This window comes from Schistocerca piceifrons, chromosome 4, assembly GCF_021461385.2.
Source record: "Schistocerca piceifrons isolate TAMUIC-IGC-003096 chromosome 4, iqSchPice1.1, whole genome shotgun sequence".
NCBI lineage: Eukaryota > Metazoa > Arthropoda > Insecta > Orthoptera > Acrididae > Schistocerca > Schistocerca piceifrons.
Window position 1 is genome coordinate 566,326,021 of NC_060141.1, and position 19,757 is coordinate 566,345,777.

Here is a 19,757-nt window from a genome sequence, read left to right on the forward strand (position 1 = left end):
CGTGCACGTCATACTTGTGCTGATTAACTGTTTATAATGTCCGATTCGTATTTCTCAATCTGTTGGTGTTCCTGTGTAAGAAGTCAAAATGGTTCAAATGGCTCTGAGCACTATGGGACTTAACTGCTGAGGTCATCAGTCCCCTAGAACTTAGAACTACTTAAACTTAACTAACCTAAGGACATCACACACATCCATGCCAGAGGCAGGATTCGAACCTGCGACCGTAGCGGTCGCGCGGTTCCAGACTGTAGCGCCTAGAACCGAGCGGCCACTCAAACCAGCTGTAAGAAGTCAAACTTCTGTAATAAATCACCAGTTTATTTCGATTTTAATTTCATTTGCATTAGGTAGTGTTCTCATCATCTCATTTTTATTATCAATTGCTTTTAAAATATAATTATTAATTTATTTTATAGCACTTCCTCACGTTAGATCTCCTGCTAGGGCCAAATTTCAGACAGCGTACTTTCAAAAATCAAATGTTCAAATGTGTGTCAAATCTTACGGGACTTAACTGCCAAGGTCATCAGTCCCTAAGCTTACACACTACTTAACCTAAATTATCCTAAGGACAAACACACACACCCATGTCCAAGGGAGGACTCGAACCTCCGCCGGGACCAGCCGCACAGTCCATGACTGCAGTGCCCTAGACCGCTCGGCTAATCCCGCGCGGCTAGCGAACTTTCATTGTGTTAAATGTATCGCCGCGCGGGATTAGCCGAGCGGTCTAGGGCGCTGCAGTCCTGGACTGTGCGGCTGGTCCCGGCGGAGGTTCGAGTCCTCTCTCCGGCATGGGTGTGTGTGTTTGTCCTTAGGATAATTTAGGTTAAGTAGTGTGTAAGCTTAGGCACTGATGACCTTGGCAGTGAAGCCCCATAAGATTTCACACACATTTTTTTTAAATGCATCAACAGTCGGTCTCGAAGGGTGTCTCGGACTCTAGATAGTAACGTCTTTTTAAGTTCACACACGCTGGGTAGCCGGTCTTGAGTGTTGTCTCGGACTCTAGATAGGAACGTCTTTTACGTTCATACACGCGGGGTACTGCATCTTCTGTTGGTATTCGGCAAAGAAACTTCTACTGAACAAGAGAGTGCTAAGAAGTTGTACTAGTCTCCTGCTGTTAGATATCCGATTTACTAAGTACGGCGAATACTAGTGGAGTATAGAGTAACCTGTCTTCACGCTTCAGAAAGCAGCCACAGCCCGTCGGCTGCGTGGCATTTCTAGAGGCGGCGAGCGAGCGGGAGGAGAGTGTGGAGTGAAATGCGACATGCGGGCCGCAGTGCAGAGAGCGGCCTGGCCAGCACGGCCTCAGCCTCATAAGCGGACGGCTCGGAAAGGACGCGGCCTTGGCGGCAAGGTCTCGCGCCCACATCTCCCTGGAGCCACACTCGCGAGGGACGCCGCACCGCCCACGCCGCCCAACAGGTACGGAAAACAGAGTCGCATACCGCTGAGTGCTAATTAGTTCGTAGCAGTGACTCAGTGGAATTTATGACGCTTGAAAGCACCCCAGTGACTGAAGTCACTTTCACTCCTCATAGCGAGCTGTTCCATTAACAGCTGCCATTAAGGAATTCGTGACCGCAGATTAAAAATGACCTGCCGTAGCCCTTAACCAGTAAACCTTGCACCCTAGGTTCTTCAAATAATCAAACTCCCAATATCGGTTGAGGTATTTTGTGCCATGCTTATCACTCGGTCGACTTTCCCGCTTCGCAAGTTGCAATCTTCTTCCGCTAGAGGGCTCCGGATTGTATCGTATGACATGGCGGCTTGAAATGTAACCATGTAGGTGCGTGAGCAACGCAGAAAACGTGCCTCCAACTGAAATCCATAGAAGAATGAAAGCTAGGTATGTTATATTGTGTTCTGTTAGCCGGGGACGTAGAAACGACGGAGAGGCTCTGTCCCCGCCGCACCCGCAGTGGTCCGCAACCCCACGACGACTGCCGCAGTCCACTTCACCCCTCCGCCGCCCCATACCGAACCCAGGGTTGTTGTGCGGGACGGCCCCCGGTGGACCCCCCATGGAACGTCTCACACCAGAAGAGTGTAACCCCAATGTTTGCGTGGTAGAATAATGGTGGTGTACGCGTACGCGGAGAACTTGTTTGCGCAGCAATCGCCGACATAGTGTAACTGAGGCGGGATAAGGGGAACCAGCCCGCCGAGGCAGATGGAAAACCGCCTAAAAACCATCCACAGACTGGCCGGCTCACCGGACCTCGACACAAATCCGCCAGGCGGATTCGTGAAGCTAGGTATGGTCATGATTGTATGTTCTTTTTTTGTAGCTAGAGCCCTTTGGGTACCGTTCATACGACGATATTCTACGCCCCGTTTCGTTGCCCTTCATGGCAAGCCATCCTGGACTTACATATCAGCAAGATAATAGCCTCCTGCAAACAGCGAGTGTTTATACTGCTAGTTTTCGTGCTTGCCAAGCCCTATCTTGGCCAGGAAGGTCGCCAGATTTCTCCCCAGATGAGAACGTCTGGAGCTTTGTAGGCAGGGCCCTGCAACTAGCTTGAGATTTTGACAATCTAACGTGCCAATTGGACAGAATATGACACGATTTTCCTCAGGAAAACATCCAGCAACTCTATCAACTAATTCGAAGCCGAATACCTGCTTGCATAAGGAACAGAGATGGACCAACGCATTATTGACTTTTTCAGATTGTGAAACTCTTTCTCTTGAATAAATTAACCAGTTTCTCTGCAATTGTAATCAGTTGGTTGTCTGTGCATCACATATAACGATTTCCATCCCATTCGGAATATTGATTCGTGGTGCGTCGTTTATTTTAGTCGTAGTGTGTATCTATGACGCACCAATAATATAGGGTACACAATATAATTACATATTATGTAGAAAGTGTATGTACATGTAAAACAAGTATGTCATATAGAGAAAATAACAAAATTTATAATATATAAGACATGTACAACGCTAAAAACGTATCACATTTCTCTCATCAGAGAGAGGGTTAGCTACTCTCTGTAATAAAAAACTGAGTGAACGGATCAACGAAGAACATAAACGGGTGTCATCGGACGCCCGCCCCGAACAAATTCAACGAACAATATAGAACAATATGAGATTTAAAAAAATGATCGCAGAGCACTTGCCCGAGTTCGAGGTTCGGTATGGCACACAATTTTAATGTGCCAGGAAGTTTCATATCAGCGCACACTCCGCTGCAGAGTGAAAATTTCATTCCGGTTGTGTTGCTTTGTAAGTGACCTGACCAAATAACAGCTACAGCGGACCGTTGGACATATCATGAAGTTTCATTTTAACAGTTTTAACACGACTATTTAAAAAAAAAAAACTTTTCACTGTATCAACTGTCAGGCAACCCCGTACTATTATTTTAGCTGTGGTTGTCCCACTTTCAAAATTATTTGCACACGAATCTTTGAATTTGTACCCAACTACTTACACACCGAGATTTTAGAGGTTTGTCACAGTGTGTAAGCTAATGAATTGCTATAGAATGCTTAACTTAAAAATAATTGATAGTTATGTCATATTTGCCAATAAATAATGTGGATCAGTGGCGAGGCGTGAGTTATTCGTAACTGTTATCGCTTTATGAAAAATTGTTAAGAGTTACAGTATCGTTCTTGTATTTATTGTTATTATGTTATTGTTAACGAGTATCTGCTCTTGCGTCGCATCGCGTCGTAATATTACACAGAGTAATTTCGTATGCCATCGTAAAGGCTAGGCCTACTGAGCGACGCCGAATACTCGGAAAATACTTGTTGTATCCACGTGATATTAAAAGTTCCGGCACTCATAGTTTTATTTATATTTGAGATCAATTTTGCGATTCTTCTTGTCGAAAACTTCAGTGACAGAGCCGTAAAGTATCACTTATAGTTTCACGGGCGTTTTTCAACGGATAACGAAGCTGGATGAGAAAGTCTGCTTTGCAACTGCGTATTTCGAAGAAAAGATTCGTTATGCTTCTGAACATTTAATATCAAGGCATTGTTCAAACAAAAACCTGACGTTGTACTGCCCAATTTAATGAGTATCCGTACAGATGTAGTATGATCTATGGAATGCTCGTGCTGTTTCCTTAAATTGCTGAAATAGTTACATCATTCACACCATTTTTTGTCACATTTCTCTCATATTGTCGTAGCCCTTAACCAGTAAACACCCCTTATTTCATGAATCTCTATGATGTCATATCTCCTGAAGTATGTATCGTACAGTGACATAATGTTGCAGGCAAATTCAATCATATAGGGGAGGGCGGGGCAAGATGGGGAAGCTAACTTCAAACCCTTACAAAAGGGACAAAAATAAACAAATTCAAGTAGGTTTGATTATCATTTGTTTATTTAACCACTGAATTACAATAGCACGCAAACAAACCTGCAAACTTGTTACGTTTAGTTAGAAATATCTCGATTTGAAACATAAACTACCAATTCCCCGTCTTGCCCCATATGCGGGGTAAGATGGGAACTAGCATGAATTCATCTCTAGAGCTTAAATAAGGACTGGATAACGAAATCATGTGACGGTAAGGTTTCGAAACATGTTTCTACGAATTGTTGAATCAGGTATTACGTTTTATTTAGGCCTCTTACATTCACATAGTACACAAGTGTGGACAGCCTCGTCATCATCACTTTCTGTCCCTGCACAAGTGTCGTGGGCACCCCGACGCTGAAACACATATTTCTGTGGCACGTTGAACTGTCGAGCAGCCCTGAAAGAACCCATATGACCTTCCATAACAGCATTTACAATTCCTTCCATCGACTCCAATGACCAATCTTGCCTAGACGTTTGTCGCCAATACTTGCGAACCATCTGAAATAAAACACGTGGAACGTACTATTGAGTCAGATCATTCCTGGTAATCTATATTATACAGTAAATATCATATTTCCAATAGTCAGTCGTTAAAGCATAGCAAGAATACTGACTCTGCACGTTTTGTGTATTTTTATTCACCATATGGCCTAAGGCGTACTTTGTAATTAATTAGGAACCGTTGGAATAACGAATACCATTCTATTTACAGTTGTATTCAACGTATAATGTACGTGTTCAAAACCCGCAGCGAGGTAAACACCTGAGACGATAAGAACGTAATGGTTGGACAAATAGCATGGACAAGACGGTGAAGCTCCCCATCTTGCCCCACCCCGTCTTGTTCCCCACCATGCTGTCAGGTTATGTTACGCCTACATGAACACTACGTAATGAACATTGACTACTGACACAGCACTTTACTGTTAATACGACGTACTATTCAGTGCTATATATACAGTCTGGACAAATGTTCACGAAACACATGTTTTAGGGCCTCGAAAGGTGTAAAACATTGCAAATCAGTATCACAATTGTACGTACCTTGCAAAGCTCACAGAACCGCCTCGAAGCTAAGGTTCAGCAATGTCAACACACTGGGACCTGTGTATTGATGATGACGTAGTTATCCACAGATGGCAGCACTCTAACTGTAGCTTATAGCCCTTCCCCGTCTTACCCCACCTCCCCGTCTTGCCCCGCCTTCCCCTATATATAGATATCGTCTGTAAAGTGTGTTCCTAATAGAGCTAATAGTAAAGGAGCAATCAATTAAAACATCATGCCTGATGCTGAAGTGTAGAGCACGAATAGCGAAAATATAACAACCGATGAACTTTTTTTCTTTTCGTCATATTGTCGACGTATCAGCGAGAAAAAGTTTCGTAAATGTTTGAAATCATGCCCAAAGTTTGTTGAAAGTCTCTTGCTCTTTGATACTGGATGAATATAGTCTGAGTAACTTGCGCGCCATCAGTTACGCTGCCTCAAAAAGTAGACACTAATTTCAATATTGGCTCACTGTGTTGAACCTTTAACACAAGATTATACTTCTTAATGAGCTGATTATGACAGCATTTTAAATCTTTAAATTCGGCCAATAATCATATGAAATATCGAAAATGAAAATTCTTTTTGGCCCTGGAAGCCATTAGATAATGCTACCTGCATTACACTATAAACCGGGTTAGCCGCTTAGTAACATAGATTTATAGGTGACAGCTATGAACCATTTCACAGTGTCTGGTGGTGCATAGTGAAATACTGACTGAAGCAATATCGGAAATACTGAACCAGCTTTGTGACTCCATTGTTAACTTCTTAACAAAAAGAACTTAGAACCCTCTTTCCTACGAGAGAGAAATTGTTAGAACTGAAAGTGCGAGGCGTGTAGTAAAAGCTTTTATTGGCAGCTGCAGTTTTCTACAACATTTGGCCGTGGTGATAGAGCGGATACACCAGTAGACTCTGGATCCGGAGATCCTGAGTTCAGTCCCACGTAAGGGTGCGGATTTCCTCGTTTCAGTCTCTCCAGGATGGCACCAGATCCACTGAAGGTATCAAATGAGTAAAGGGGTTGTTTCTCAAGAGTGAAAGGTGGCTGGGGCGTTCGGCCCACCACCCTCCCCCTCCTAGAGCCCCGGCGAACAAAGGCTGCACTCTCTGTCTAAGGCGCTGCAGTCCTGGACTGTGCGGCTGGTCCCGGCGGAGGTTCGAGTCCTCCCTCGGGCATGGGTGTGTGTGTTTGTCCTTAGGATAATTTAGGTTAAGTAGTGTGTAAGCTTAGGGACTGATGACCTTAGCAGTTAAGTCCCATAAGATTTCACACACATCTGAACATTTTTTTGAACAAGGCTGCACTCTATCTGCAGCCAACATTCATCAGCTAACTTTCGGAAAAGAAAGTAGCATGAAAACTAAAAGTCTCGAAAAGAAGAGGAATTTTAGAACATCACAAGCTTCAAAAATGGTTCAAATGGCTCTGAGCACTATGGGACTTAACTGCTGTGGTCATCAGTCCCCTAGAACTTAGAACTACTTAAACCTAACTAACCTAAGGGCATCACACACATCCATGCCCGAGGCAGGAGTCGAACCTGCGACCGTAGCGGTCGCGCGGTTCCGGACTGTAGCACCTAGAACCGCTCGGCCACTCCGGCCGGCTCATCACAAGCTTCGTTTAGAATAAGATACTTTTCAGTTGCTTTTCTGAGAGCAGCCCATGTGGAATGGTTAGCGGTCTGACGAGCTGTAGATAACATTCCAGCCACGAAAACTCGTCCACTCACAGTTTTGCCATAACTGGTGCCAACAACAAGACTGAACACTGTTCGTGAGTCCATAGATGGAATCAGCAAACCAGAGGAAGCTGACTACGGCAAAACAGATTGGGAACGGCACTTCCCAAGAAGAAAAAAGAAGAAAAACAGGAAGACTGACTTTCTCGAACGTAGGCGGAAACGACTGAAAGAAACTGCGCTCCACCTATTTAAATTATTGCATAGCCGAAGTCTGCAGACTGTTGCGCAGCTGCAGTCTTCGAGATAAGTGATGATGATGATTTACGGTTGGAGATAAGTGAAATACTGATAATGGTCACTGCACACTTCGATTTTATACCGTATAAATTACGAAACTGACGATATTGTGAGAACTTTTTGCTATCAAAATTCTGAAATCAAGTGGAACCACGCGCGTTCTTTTCAAATGACGTCCTTCCATCTTGTCTGCGGGTTGGGACCGATAAGGTACTTCTCTTATTTCGTGGAGAACCAACCATACTCGAAGTCGCCATTCCCAACTGCGTTTTATTGGCGCTGCCAGCTCTGTAAAATCAACTGACTTGAACCCCATAGGAAACTATGAGACATTTGAAGCAGAAGGTAAAAGGCCAACATGAGCACCACAGCAATCTGGTGGAACTGGGCATTCAAATCCTCAGCGAGTGAGTTAACCTGGGTACGACGTACCAGCACAGCCTAGTGGACTCACTTCGTAACCGAATCCAGACGATCCAGCTGTGACTGACACTGGACTCTAGCGCTGTAGTCGTTATCTACACTCAACAGAGTACCGTCTTAACGTCACTCAGAAGAACGCATTTCAGTGTGATGCAGATCAAAGTCACGCAACTCGACGCTGGAATACAAATACGCATTCGCACACTGACCCCCCTCCCCTGAACCCATACACACACCCACAAACAAACGTGGGCACACTCGTATCAGGTCAAACGATTTAGCAAACTCCATTTACTACTTTTACTCAGAGTAGAAAAAATGGTTCAAATGGCTCTGAGCACTATGGGACTTAACTTCTGAGGTTATCAGTCCCCTAGAACTTAGAACCACTTAAACCTAACTAACCTAAGGACATCACACACGTCCATGCCCGAGGCAGGATTCGAACCTGCGACCGTAGCGGCCGCGCGGTTCCAGACTGTAGCGCCTAGAATCGCTCGGCCACGCCGGCCGCCCACTCAGCGTATAACAGCTAACAAAATAACTTAAGCAGTCTTGACTTTTGAAGGAAACAGACATGGTAGTGCAATGCCGTCTGTTGCGAAATATGTGAACTGCAAAGTTGAACAGATACAAGTCGGGTAACTTATACAATCACACAAATATTTAATTAGAAACAACGGGCATAAGAATTTCGTCTCCTTGTCATTATTTTCTTTTTCTTTACATTTATCAGCACTCCGAAATATTTTCCGGTAACTTTAGTCTCCTCAACCATCGACTGGAACCCTTGCATTTTCTGATTACAAGAACGTAGTTGGAACACATATGCAAAGTGACGTTTCTGCGGACAGACATTCGTGCGAATAAAGAGCTAGCTGCGTTGCACAAGAACTATGTTTTCTGAAACCATGCTGATTATGTATCAATAGATCGTTCCCTTCGAGGTGATTCATAATGTTTGAATACAGTATATGCTCCAAAACCCTACTGCAAACCGACGTCAATGATATAGGTCTGTAGTTCGATGGATTACTCCTACTACCCTTCTTAAACACGGGTGCGACTTGCACAATTTTCCAATCTGTAGGTACAGATCTATCGGTGAGCGAGCGGTTGTATATGATTGCTAAGTAGTGAGCTACTGTATCAGCTTAATCTGAAAGGAACCTAATCGGTATACAATCTTGACCTGAAGACTTGCCCGTATCAAGCCATTTGAGTTGCTTCGCAACCCCTAAGTTATCTACTTCTAAGAAACTCATGCTAGCAGCTGTTCGTGTTTCAAATTCTGGAATATTCCGTTCGTCTTCCCTGGTGAAGGAATTTCGGAAAACTGCGTTCAATAACTCCGCTTTAGCGGCACAGTCGTCGGTAACAATGCAACTAGGAACTGGTTTTGACATACACTGCCTGACAAAAAGAAGAGTGAAGCAACCAGAAGACAAGATCAGGTACACATACGCATCATCGGTGGGTATGTAAACGCAATTCTTCGTAACTGGCAGAACGGCCACCAGAGCGCATTAGTGTTGTTTGTATTCAGTGCTGTTACCAGGCCTGGTAGGGTGCATCAGGGGCGTGCTTGGGGTTAGATGCTGAATGATAACTGTGAAGGACTTCGAGTTATCGCATACTAGTGCGATACAGTGTTATCTGTAACTCTCAGAGTTTGAAATGGAACCCATTGTGAGTCTCCATTTGACCATCTGGTCGAATCGTGTAATATGCAGATTTGTGCTGCATTAGGATGTAACAGTGGCCCGATGGTAGACAGCATGGAAACTCGTGAGGTCAGCATTGTGTATAGTATGTATTAAACCGGGGACCTAGAAACGACGCAGAGGCTTCGTCCCGCCGTAGCCCTTAGTAGTTCACAACCCAACAACAGGCCACAGCAATCCACCCACCCAACCACCGCCCCACACCATACCAGGGATTATTGTGTGGTTCGGCCCCCCGTGGACACCCCTTCCCCCCCCTTACCCCTTCCCCCGGGGACGTTTCATACCAGACGAAGACGAGTGTAACCCCAAATGTTAGTGCGGTAGAGTAATTATGGTGTTCGCATACATGGAGACAGTGTTTGTGCAGCAATCGCCGACATAGTGCAATGAGGCGGAATAAGGGGAACCAGCCCGCATTCGCCGAGGCAGATGGAAAACTGCCTTAAAAACCATCCACAGGCTGGCCGGCACACCGGACCTCGACACGAACCCACCAGGGGAACCAGCCCGCATTTGCCGAGGCAGATGGAAAACTGCCTTAAAAACCATCCACAGGCTGGCCGGCACACCGGACCTCGACACGAACCCACCAGGGGAACCAGCCCGCATTCGCCGAGGCAGATGGAAAACTGCCTTAAAAACCATCCACAGGCTGGCCAGCACACCGGACCTCGACACGAACCCACCAGGGGAACCAGCCCGCATTCGCCGAGGCAGATGGAAAACTGCCTTAAAAACCATCCACAGGCTGGCCGGCACACCGGACCTCGACACGAACCCACCAGGGGAACCAGCCCGCATTCGCCGAGGCAGATGAAAAACTGCCTTAAAAACCATCCACAGGCTGGCCGGCACACCGGACCTCGACACGAACCCACCAGGGGAACCAGCCCGCATTCGCCGAGGCAGATGGGAAACTGCCTTAAAAACCATCCACAGGCTGGCCGGCACACCGGACCTCGACACGAACCCATCGGGCGGATTCGTGCCGGGGACCGGCACGCCTTCCCGCTCGGGAAGCAGCGCGTTAGACCGCGCGGCTAGCCGGGAGGTCAGCATAGTCGTCGTCAAGGTTCCGGTCGATCACGTCTGACCATCGCAAGGAAGGATTGCCGTGTTGTGCACCGAGCACATCGTAACCTTTTCACATCTGCGCCTGCCATCCGAAAACGAGAGTAAGGAATTATCGTCCCAAGTGCCTGCTGCTGTTAACACTGCAAAACAACGGCAGTGTTTGGAGTGGTGTCGTGAACAGGGCTGCTGATGAATGGCGTCTCGTTATGTTATTTGCATTCCATAACTTTTTCCGATAACTCCCTATAACTAACAGCTCAGCGTCGCCTCATCCGGTGATCAAAACAAGCATTTGCTGGTCACGAATACCTCAACTCATTAACTTGGCTTATTTCTTGCACCAGTATTTTCCACCTGAAAAGGATAAAATGATTTTGACAAATTGACAAAAGTGAACGCTATTTATGATCCTATAATTTAAAAAAATGTTGTTGTTGTTGTTGTTGTGGTCTTCAGTCCAGAGACTGGTTTGATGCAGTTCTCCATGCTACTCTATCCTGTGCAAGTTTGTTCATCTCCCAGTACCTACTGCAACCTAAATCCTTCTGAATCTGTATAGTGTATTCATCTCTTGATCTCCCTCTACGATTTGTACCCTCCACGCTGCCCTTGATGCCTCAGAATATGCCGTACCAACCGATCCCTTCTTCTAGTCAAGTTGTTCCAGAAATTTCTCTTATCTCCATTTCTATTCAATACCTCCTCATTAGTTATGTGATCTACCCATCTAATCTTCAGCATTCTTCTGTAGCACCACATTTCGAAAGCTTCTATTCTCTTCTTGTCCAAACTATTTATCGTCCACCTTTCACTTCCATACATGGCTACACTCCATGAACATTTGAAAAAGATAGTAACTGTCGTGACAGGCCCTTATTGTGTCCAGCCTAAGAATTGGTTAAACATGAAGCCAATTAATCAGGATGCACTTATGATAAAGCTGTCGATTTAAATCTCGGAGAAGAACACGTGTTCTGTACATACCTAGCAAAGACAACCGAAAGTATATTTTTAAAATATCTTGAAGCGAAGCTATTACATTCGCAAAATGATTGTGCGAGACTTCGCTGTTGTGTTCTGAGATTACTGACTGCCTTAATGAACAAGTGTGTTGCTAAATGAGTATGAAAACTTCTCCCCTTTACACACCCATTTTTTGAACGTAATGGTTATGATTCTGCTTTCTTTCTATTACACTTGACAACCCATTTATCCATATGCCTGCCTTCTGCCAAGTTCTCTAACATTTTCTGCCATTTAGTCAGCATACAGTTGCTCAATTTCCTGTTGGTGTTTCTCAATACCCAGCTGATTTCCAGATCCTTATTGTGTTCCCTTTCCGCAACCAGTTTAGCATCGACACTGCCTCTACCAGCGGGGCTCCGCTGCACCAGTAGGGCCTAATTCGTATCAGGATTGCTCAGCTTCGTTATCAAGCAAGCGAGGTAGTTCAGTGTTACGACACTGTATTCGTATGTGCGGGGATAGCGATTCAAATTCTCGCCCAGCCATTCAGATAGAAGTTTTCCACGTTTTTCCTAAACAGCTTAAGGCAAATGCTGGGATGGTTGCCTTGAAAGCGCGTGGCTGATGATTTCCTTTCCCATCCTTCCCCAATCTGACCCTACGCGTGCGGGCACACACACACACACACACACACACACACAAACACACACACACACAAATATATTATTTTACATATAAACATGTGTAAGTTGATGATCGCTATCGTAGCTAACAGTAAGCACTGATACTCAAATTCTTATAGGCACTGAAAGCTGGCTGAAGCCGGAGATAAGTTCAACCGAAATTTTTGCGAAGGACCTGACGGTGTTCAGAAAAGATAGGTTCAATACAGATGGCGGTGGCGTGTTTGTTGCTGTTAGGAGTAGTATATCTCGTAGCAAAATTGAAGTAGATAATTCCTGTGAGTTAGTGTGGGTAGAGGTCATTCTTGGCAATCGGAATAAAATAATAACTGGATCCTTTTATCGACCGCCCAATTCGAGGCTTCAAAGAGAATTTGAGTCTAATTTCAAACATGTACCCGATTCGTACAATTACAGTTGGTGGTGACTGCAGTTTACCGTCGATATGTTGGCGAAAATGCATGTTTAAAACCGAAGGTACGCATAAAAAATCAGCCGAAATTGTGCTAAACGCATTCTCTAAAAATTATTTCGAGCAATAAGTTCACGAGGCCACTCGAATAGTAAGCGGTTGTGAAAACACGCTTGACCTCTTAGCAAAAAATAATCCTGAACAAATGCCGAGCATCAGAACGGGACGGGTATTACGCGAAAAATATACCTATTCAAAAAAGCAGATAAAAATTCGCTTGACGCCTTCCTGGGAGACTATCTCAACTACTTCCAAATTAACAATGTAAGTCCAGACCAGATGTGACTTGAATTCAAAGAAATAGTATCGACAGCAATTGAGAGATTCATACCAAATAATCTGACAAACGACAGAGCCTACCCCATGGTACACAAAACAGATCAGAACACTGTTGCAGAAACAATGAAAAAAGCATGTCAAATTTAAATGAATACAAATTCTCCAAGATTGTCGATTTTTTTTCAGAAGATCGAAATTCAGCGCGGGCTTCAATGCGATATGCTTGTAACAGTTTCCGCATCGAAACTTTACCTCGAAACCTGCCAGAAAATCGAAGAGATTCTGGTCGTATGTACGGTATGCTAGTGGCAAGGCACAATCAATGCCTTCTCTGCGCGATAGCAATGGACGTACTATCGATGACAGTACTGATAAATCAGAGTTACTACACACAGCCTTCCGAAACTCCTTCACCAGAGAAGCCAAAGCAAATACTCCAGAATTCGAACGACTGGGAAGTCGCACAAACCACACCAATATTGAGGAAAGGTAATAGGAGTAATCCACTAAATTACGACCCCATATCATTATCGTCGATATGCAGCCGGATTTTGGAACATATATTGTGTTCGAACATTATGAATTACCTCGAAGAGAACGGTCTATTGACGTACAGTCTACACGGATTTAGAAAACATCATTCTTGTGAAACACAACCAACTCTTTACTCACACGAAGTGTTGAGTGCTATTGACAAGGGATTTCAAATTGATCCCGTATTTTTAGATTTCCGGAAGGCTTTGGACATTGTACCCCAGAAGCGGCATGTAATGAAATTGCGTGCTTACGGAATATCGTTTCAGTTACGATACTAGTTTCATGGTTTTCTGTCTGTGAGGTCACAGTTCGTAGTAATTGACGGGAAGTCATAGAGTAAAACAGAAGTTGTTTCTGGCGTTCCCCAAGGTAGTGTTATAGGCCGTCTGTCGTTCCTTATCTATATACACTATTTACGAGACAATCTGAGCAGCCGTCCTGGGTGTTTTGCAGATGATGCTGTCGTTTATCGTCTAGTAAAGTGAACATAAGATCAAAACAAATTGGAAAACGATTTATAAAAGATATCTGTAGTGTGAAAAAATTGGCAATTGACCCTAAATAACGAAAAGTGTGAGGTCATCCACATGAGTGCCAAAAGGAATTCCTTAAACTTCGATTATACGATAAATAAGTCAAATGTAAAGGCCGTAAATTCAACCAAATACCTAGCGATTACAATTACGAACAACTTAAACTGGAAAGAACACATAGAAAATGTGGGGAAGGCTAACCAAAGACCGCGTTTTATTGGCAGGACACTTAGAAAATGTTACAAAACAGCCGGCCGGTGTGGTCGTGCGTTTCTAGGCGCTACAGTCTGGAGCCGAGCGACCGCTACGGTCGCAGGTTCGAATCCTGCCTCGGGCATGGATGTGTGTGATGTCCTTAGGTTAGTTAGGTTTAATTAGTTCTAAGTTCTAGGCGACTGATGACCTCAGAAGTTAAGTCGCATAGTGCTCAGAGCCATTTGTTACAAAACTACTGAAGAGACCACCTACACAACGCCTGTCCGTCCTCTTTCAGAATACTGTAGTGCGGCGTGGGATCCTTACCAGACAGGATTGACGAAGTACATCGAGAAAGTTCAAAGAAGAGCAGCACGTTTTGTATTATCGAGACAGCGCGAGAGAGTCTGTCACGCACATTTTATAGGATTTGGTGTAGGCACCAGTAAAACAAAGGCGTTTGTTGATTCGGCGAAATCTTCTCACGAAGTTTAAACACCAACTTTCTCCTCGAATGCGAAAATATTTTGTTGAAGCCGACCTACATGGTGAGCAACGAACATTAAAGCTCGCACGGATATAGGTGTTCCGTTTTTGCGCGCGCTGTTCGAGAGGGGAATAATAGAGAATTATTGTGAAGGTGGTTCGATGAACCCTCTGTCAGGTTCTTAAGTGTGATTTGCAGAGTATCCATGCAGATGTAAATGTAGCCGCTTTGTGCTCTACTGCTAGACGACCATTGGTCTCCTGGAGATTATGCCACCTCTGCAACGTTGCTAGTGTATCGTTTCATTTAGATGGCGCTACGCGTCGGAACACTTTCGTGCGTTTGTGTTAAATGATACTGTACACACTGAGCCAGCAATTTCACGGGTCGCCGAAGCGCCCTTGCTAGATTACGAACAGTAGGCAACCGCTTCTCGCAACAACTGGGCATAAATAAACGAAATCAGATAAACCACTTCTGCGAACAACAACTTGGTTTACTTACAGTTGCGGGTTTCAGTATTGACGTGCACACAACCTACAGATATCAACTTACGAAACCGCGCACAGCCGCGTATGAACTGAATATGTTCTTAGCACGCAAGCTATGCAGACCATAATGCCACAGGTGGTTGCGTGTCTACATGAGTGTTCTTTCCTTTTTGTCTTAGTGCCATATCACCACACCCCTGTCTATTCGTTCCCGGAGTTTAACGTACGTTTACAACACACACGTGCGGAAATCACGTTATGTTGCAGTATTATATTTAATACGTATTAATAATTGGTATTATATGTTTGCAACAGCGTTGGACAACGACCTTGACATCCGCACGTATGAAAGGTATTGACTGCATTGTAGCCACTGAAACTGTAAATTCCTGCCACTCGAACTACTCGAATTTCTGAAGTTACTGTGCTCTAAAAAATGTAGGTATGTATCACATGTTCATGTCTCTTGGCAGAAGTGTCACTTTGCATAAGTGTTCCAACCACGTTATTGTAGCGAGGGAACGAAAAAGGCTCCAGTAGACTGCACAGGAGATTGAAGTTACCGAAAAAGGTTATATAATGCAAATAAACGAAAAGGAAAAGAAAATAATGACATGGGAACGAAAAGGTAAAAATAAGTTTGAATACAGAGAATTTGGAATATGTGCTAGATGTTACGTTCCTGGAAAGCAGTATAGAAAGCTATTGGTGGTCCAACACAGGCACTAAATCGTGAATAATAATGGCAAAGTGGCATTCTAGAGAAGGATTAAGGAAAAAGCTGATAAAGTGCTTTGTCTGGAAAGATACACTGTACGCTGCCAGAACTTGGATCATGCAGAAGGAAGTCAGGAAACGGCTGCGGCTTTTGAAATATACAAGGGGTATTCATCAACATAACATCGAAAAAAAGTTATCAAATTTTCTTTATTTACGGGTACATGTTGTAAGGTCAAATGAGCATTGACAAATCCAGCAATAGAAGAACGTCAATTTGCAGAATTTTGAAAGTGGACATGTTTACACTGAATATTTTTTTGTATAGGGTACTTAGCTGATTTTATATGTTGGCTTTGTTGTCTCTGGAATGCGGTTGTTGTATCCGGATTTTCCTGCATGAAGAAAACTGAAACTTCCCAGGGCTGTAAAAGTTCAGTGAGTCACTAACTATGAAATAACAATGTTCACACTTTTAACTTCTGTATTCCTGAACACTTCAAACAAACGGTTAACAAAAAAAGTTACATTTACTTGTATGAGCTACAAACTCCGACTAAATAGGAAACAGTCTTTATAAAAAGACTTAACATGACTCTTTGTTACAACTACTCTTCCCACCAAGTGAGAAAGAGCAATAAATACATTTGTAGGTAAAGAATCTAATTATTTAAATGACTGGAAAACATAGTATTTAAATTCACTTATAATTATATTCATTTTATAAAGATGGAAAAAATCATTAGAATATCATAAATAACTTTATACCATTTACAGTTACGTTTCTCTTCATATCAAATGTGTGCAGTAATGCGCAAAATATGACATTAATTTACAAATAGTTTTGTATGAGATTATTCTTTTACAAATGAAGTCAACCATACTCATCGGTATCAGGGAATTCATAACGTGCATTAGACTGAACCACAGTGTCTGCAGCCCTTTTATACCTTTAAATCTCACGCACCATAGCACAGTAGTACGTCGCTAGAGGGGTCCAAACAAAATGGCACCTCCCATCTCCACTCTGTCAGTGGACGGCGGTGCTTTATTTTAAATCCTCTACTGGCTTACTAGTGTACTGTGGCATGGGGATTACAACGAGTACCAGGGTTCCAGACATGCTCCTGCAAACAAACAAAAAATTAATTTCATAAATTCATTTTTATGGAGCCGACAGTTAAAATTTTTATCCTAGAAACATAGCGGACTACGGGAAAAATAAAATGGGATGACACAGTCACAAAAGAGGAGGTGTGTGTGAGAGAGAAGAAAGGCAATTACTGGCTGTAACTGAATATATGAAAATAATATGGATTATTCAAATAATGAGTAAGCCTGAGAAAAGTATGAGAACAGTTAGATGCATAGAAGGAAAGAGAAAGCGAGGATAGAGGAAGACTCACATCATCTGCTCAATGGATGTTAATACAAAAAAGAACCAGAAGGAAGCAATCGGCTGCTAAAAGCGGAAACAACAAAGGGAACTATTGATAATTATGAATTCGATTACGATTTGATTATTTTCATCCCTCTTTTAAAAAAACTGTCTTTTCTTAGGATGTATCAGGTTTCTTGTACCTTCACTGACATCAGAAAATACTACAAAAATTTTCAAGTCTTATCTTTGTCACTCTGTTGTGCTTAATTATTTGTCTATAAATATCGTACCAGGGTCTTTCATGATTTTAGATGATTTCAGACATTACAGTGTAAGGTGCAACATTTGCGGGTTACTTATTCTAGGATTGAAGACAACTGTGTAAGTTGAAATGACATGTTTAATGTCGCAATATTAGTACAAAAATACACGCTTTTACACAGTTTTCAATGTGACAACAAAAAAAAAAAAAAAAAAAAAAAAACAGTTGTGCAGGATAACGCATCTCGGCAACATCAAAAAGTGAAATAATCCTAAACACAAGTATATTAAATATTAACTCTCAGAAGGTTAAGTTATCCTAAACACGACAATATTAAAGTTTAACTAGAAGTTTCTTTACAAAGTTGTTCCTACAATTACCTTACGATGGTGGTCAGTACTACAAAAATCGTCCGATTCCGGTTCAAAGTTCGGTACTGTATTTAGGATGACAGTCAAGTCTACGGTGGATGGTTAGTTATGTGACAAATTGAGCGAAAGATTATCCAAGGTCGCTCGAGTTTACAGTGGACGCAAGCTGGTGAACCAACAAGTTTACGCCTCTGCACGCGGTGTTTACCTTAAGCTGTGATGAGCTGTCGTCTGCTAGGCCGCTCTTTTCTGCTGAAATTCCTATAGAACTAATAACATCTTTGCTGAATTTTCCAGCAGAAACTTCCCCTAGGTTTTTCGTTATGCAAGAGAACATGTACTCATCCCTAGTCTTAGAATATGGCGACATACACGCACATGGTTGGAGCAGCGTGCATATTATAATGTCCTCTAAGTTCTCACAAGAGCAGTTAACTAATTGGCTGGTTGGTTTCTCCACAGTTGGAGCTAAACGACGCTACAGCTAATTTCTAGCTGGGTATCAGCCACTGTGAACGCAGTGTTCACACAAATTGCTCCTCTGCGTCGTATAGAGCATTATGCACTCTGTTCTGCACTTGACGCCAGTTCAGAGAAGAGTCCACGAAAATTTCCTACTCATGTCTTGTCCTACTCATAGCCGAACTGTCTCCCCATCTGGATTCTTTCGTTCTTCACGTCACGGCTTTTTTCGACCAATAGATGCGTTCCTCTTATTTTTTGGAAACACTCTCTGCCAATCGCACATGGTTCGTACCATTTTAGATTGCGTCGAAACTATGGCTCTTTTCTCCTTCCTAGCGCGTTTCCGCCAATGGGACGTTTTGTGCCCGTTCTAGACACCTAAATCCATACATTGACTCTCTCACGTGCGTTCCACTTGCTAGACACGTCATCAAAAATGCGTCACTCGTCTTGTTTCGTCTCCATTCGGAATTCCGAAACACAGTTTCCAAAAACCTTTCTTTCCTGTCGTCTTTCAGATGGGCCATTACACTCGCTCTCCCCGTCTGTCACCTAGTCGGTCGTTGACTTTCCACCTGGAACACCCCTTTAAGTGGTTTCTGTGGTACCCCCTGTAGCACGGCCTTGCCTCTGCGTCATCCCTCTGAATTCCAAACTAAAACGCCTCTCACAGCTTGTTTCACCTTCAGTTGAAACATGCATTATAGGAACGATGTGTTAAATACTGTCGATTGAATGTCATCCCTTTTTGCATTACATACTGATAGGCAAATTTGCTCATTACCGCCGAATTAAGTTACGTGCCATATTCACCTTCCCATTGCGATGTTTAAAGCTCTCATGTAAGTAGGGAATCTGACCTTCATTTACTCTGCTACTTTACAACAGTTAATCATCTAGGTGCTGAAAGAACATTAAATAATATAACCTTAGTTTTTGTTACAAAGGTTTTGAGGAGGCTATACAGTTATGACACTGTCAAGAAATTAACCATGCCTAGCTATACAACGAGAACTTGTTTATTCTGCAATTCTTCATTGTTCCATAGCTTTTCATAATCATCTGTTTAATGCGGTGTCGCAGGAAGTTCAGCCGAGTTGTTAATTCCACTTTTAAGCTGCTTGAATTCTAACCAGACCCTTAAATTATTATTGTTGATGTCATACCGCCATTTATCCTCCTTAGTCCTGAGCTAAGATTTTATGAATGAAAAGTTTGTGTTGGGGATGAATGCGTTGTTCTGGAATAGACTAAAATTAAAATACTAAATTTAAAACTCTGGTATGATCCGCCAAGATTTTGAGAC

General features: G+C 43.2%; 1 protein-coding gene across 1 annotated transcript in view; it reads left to right on the top strand.

Moving 5' to 3' along the window:
* The first annotated feature begins 1,279 nt into the window (after positions 1 to 1,279).
* Positions 1,280 to 19,757, top strand: part of LOC124796003 — a 190,006-nt gene continuing 171,528 nt past the window's right edge. The window contains exon 1 of the mRNA XM_047260086.1: positions 1,280 to 1,437. Coding sequence (XP_047116042.1) covers positions 1,280 to 1,437 — 158 coding nt within the window. The remainder of the gene's footprint in view (positions 1,438 to 19,757) is intronic.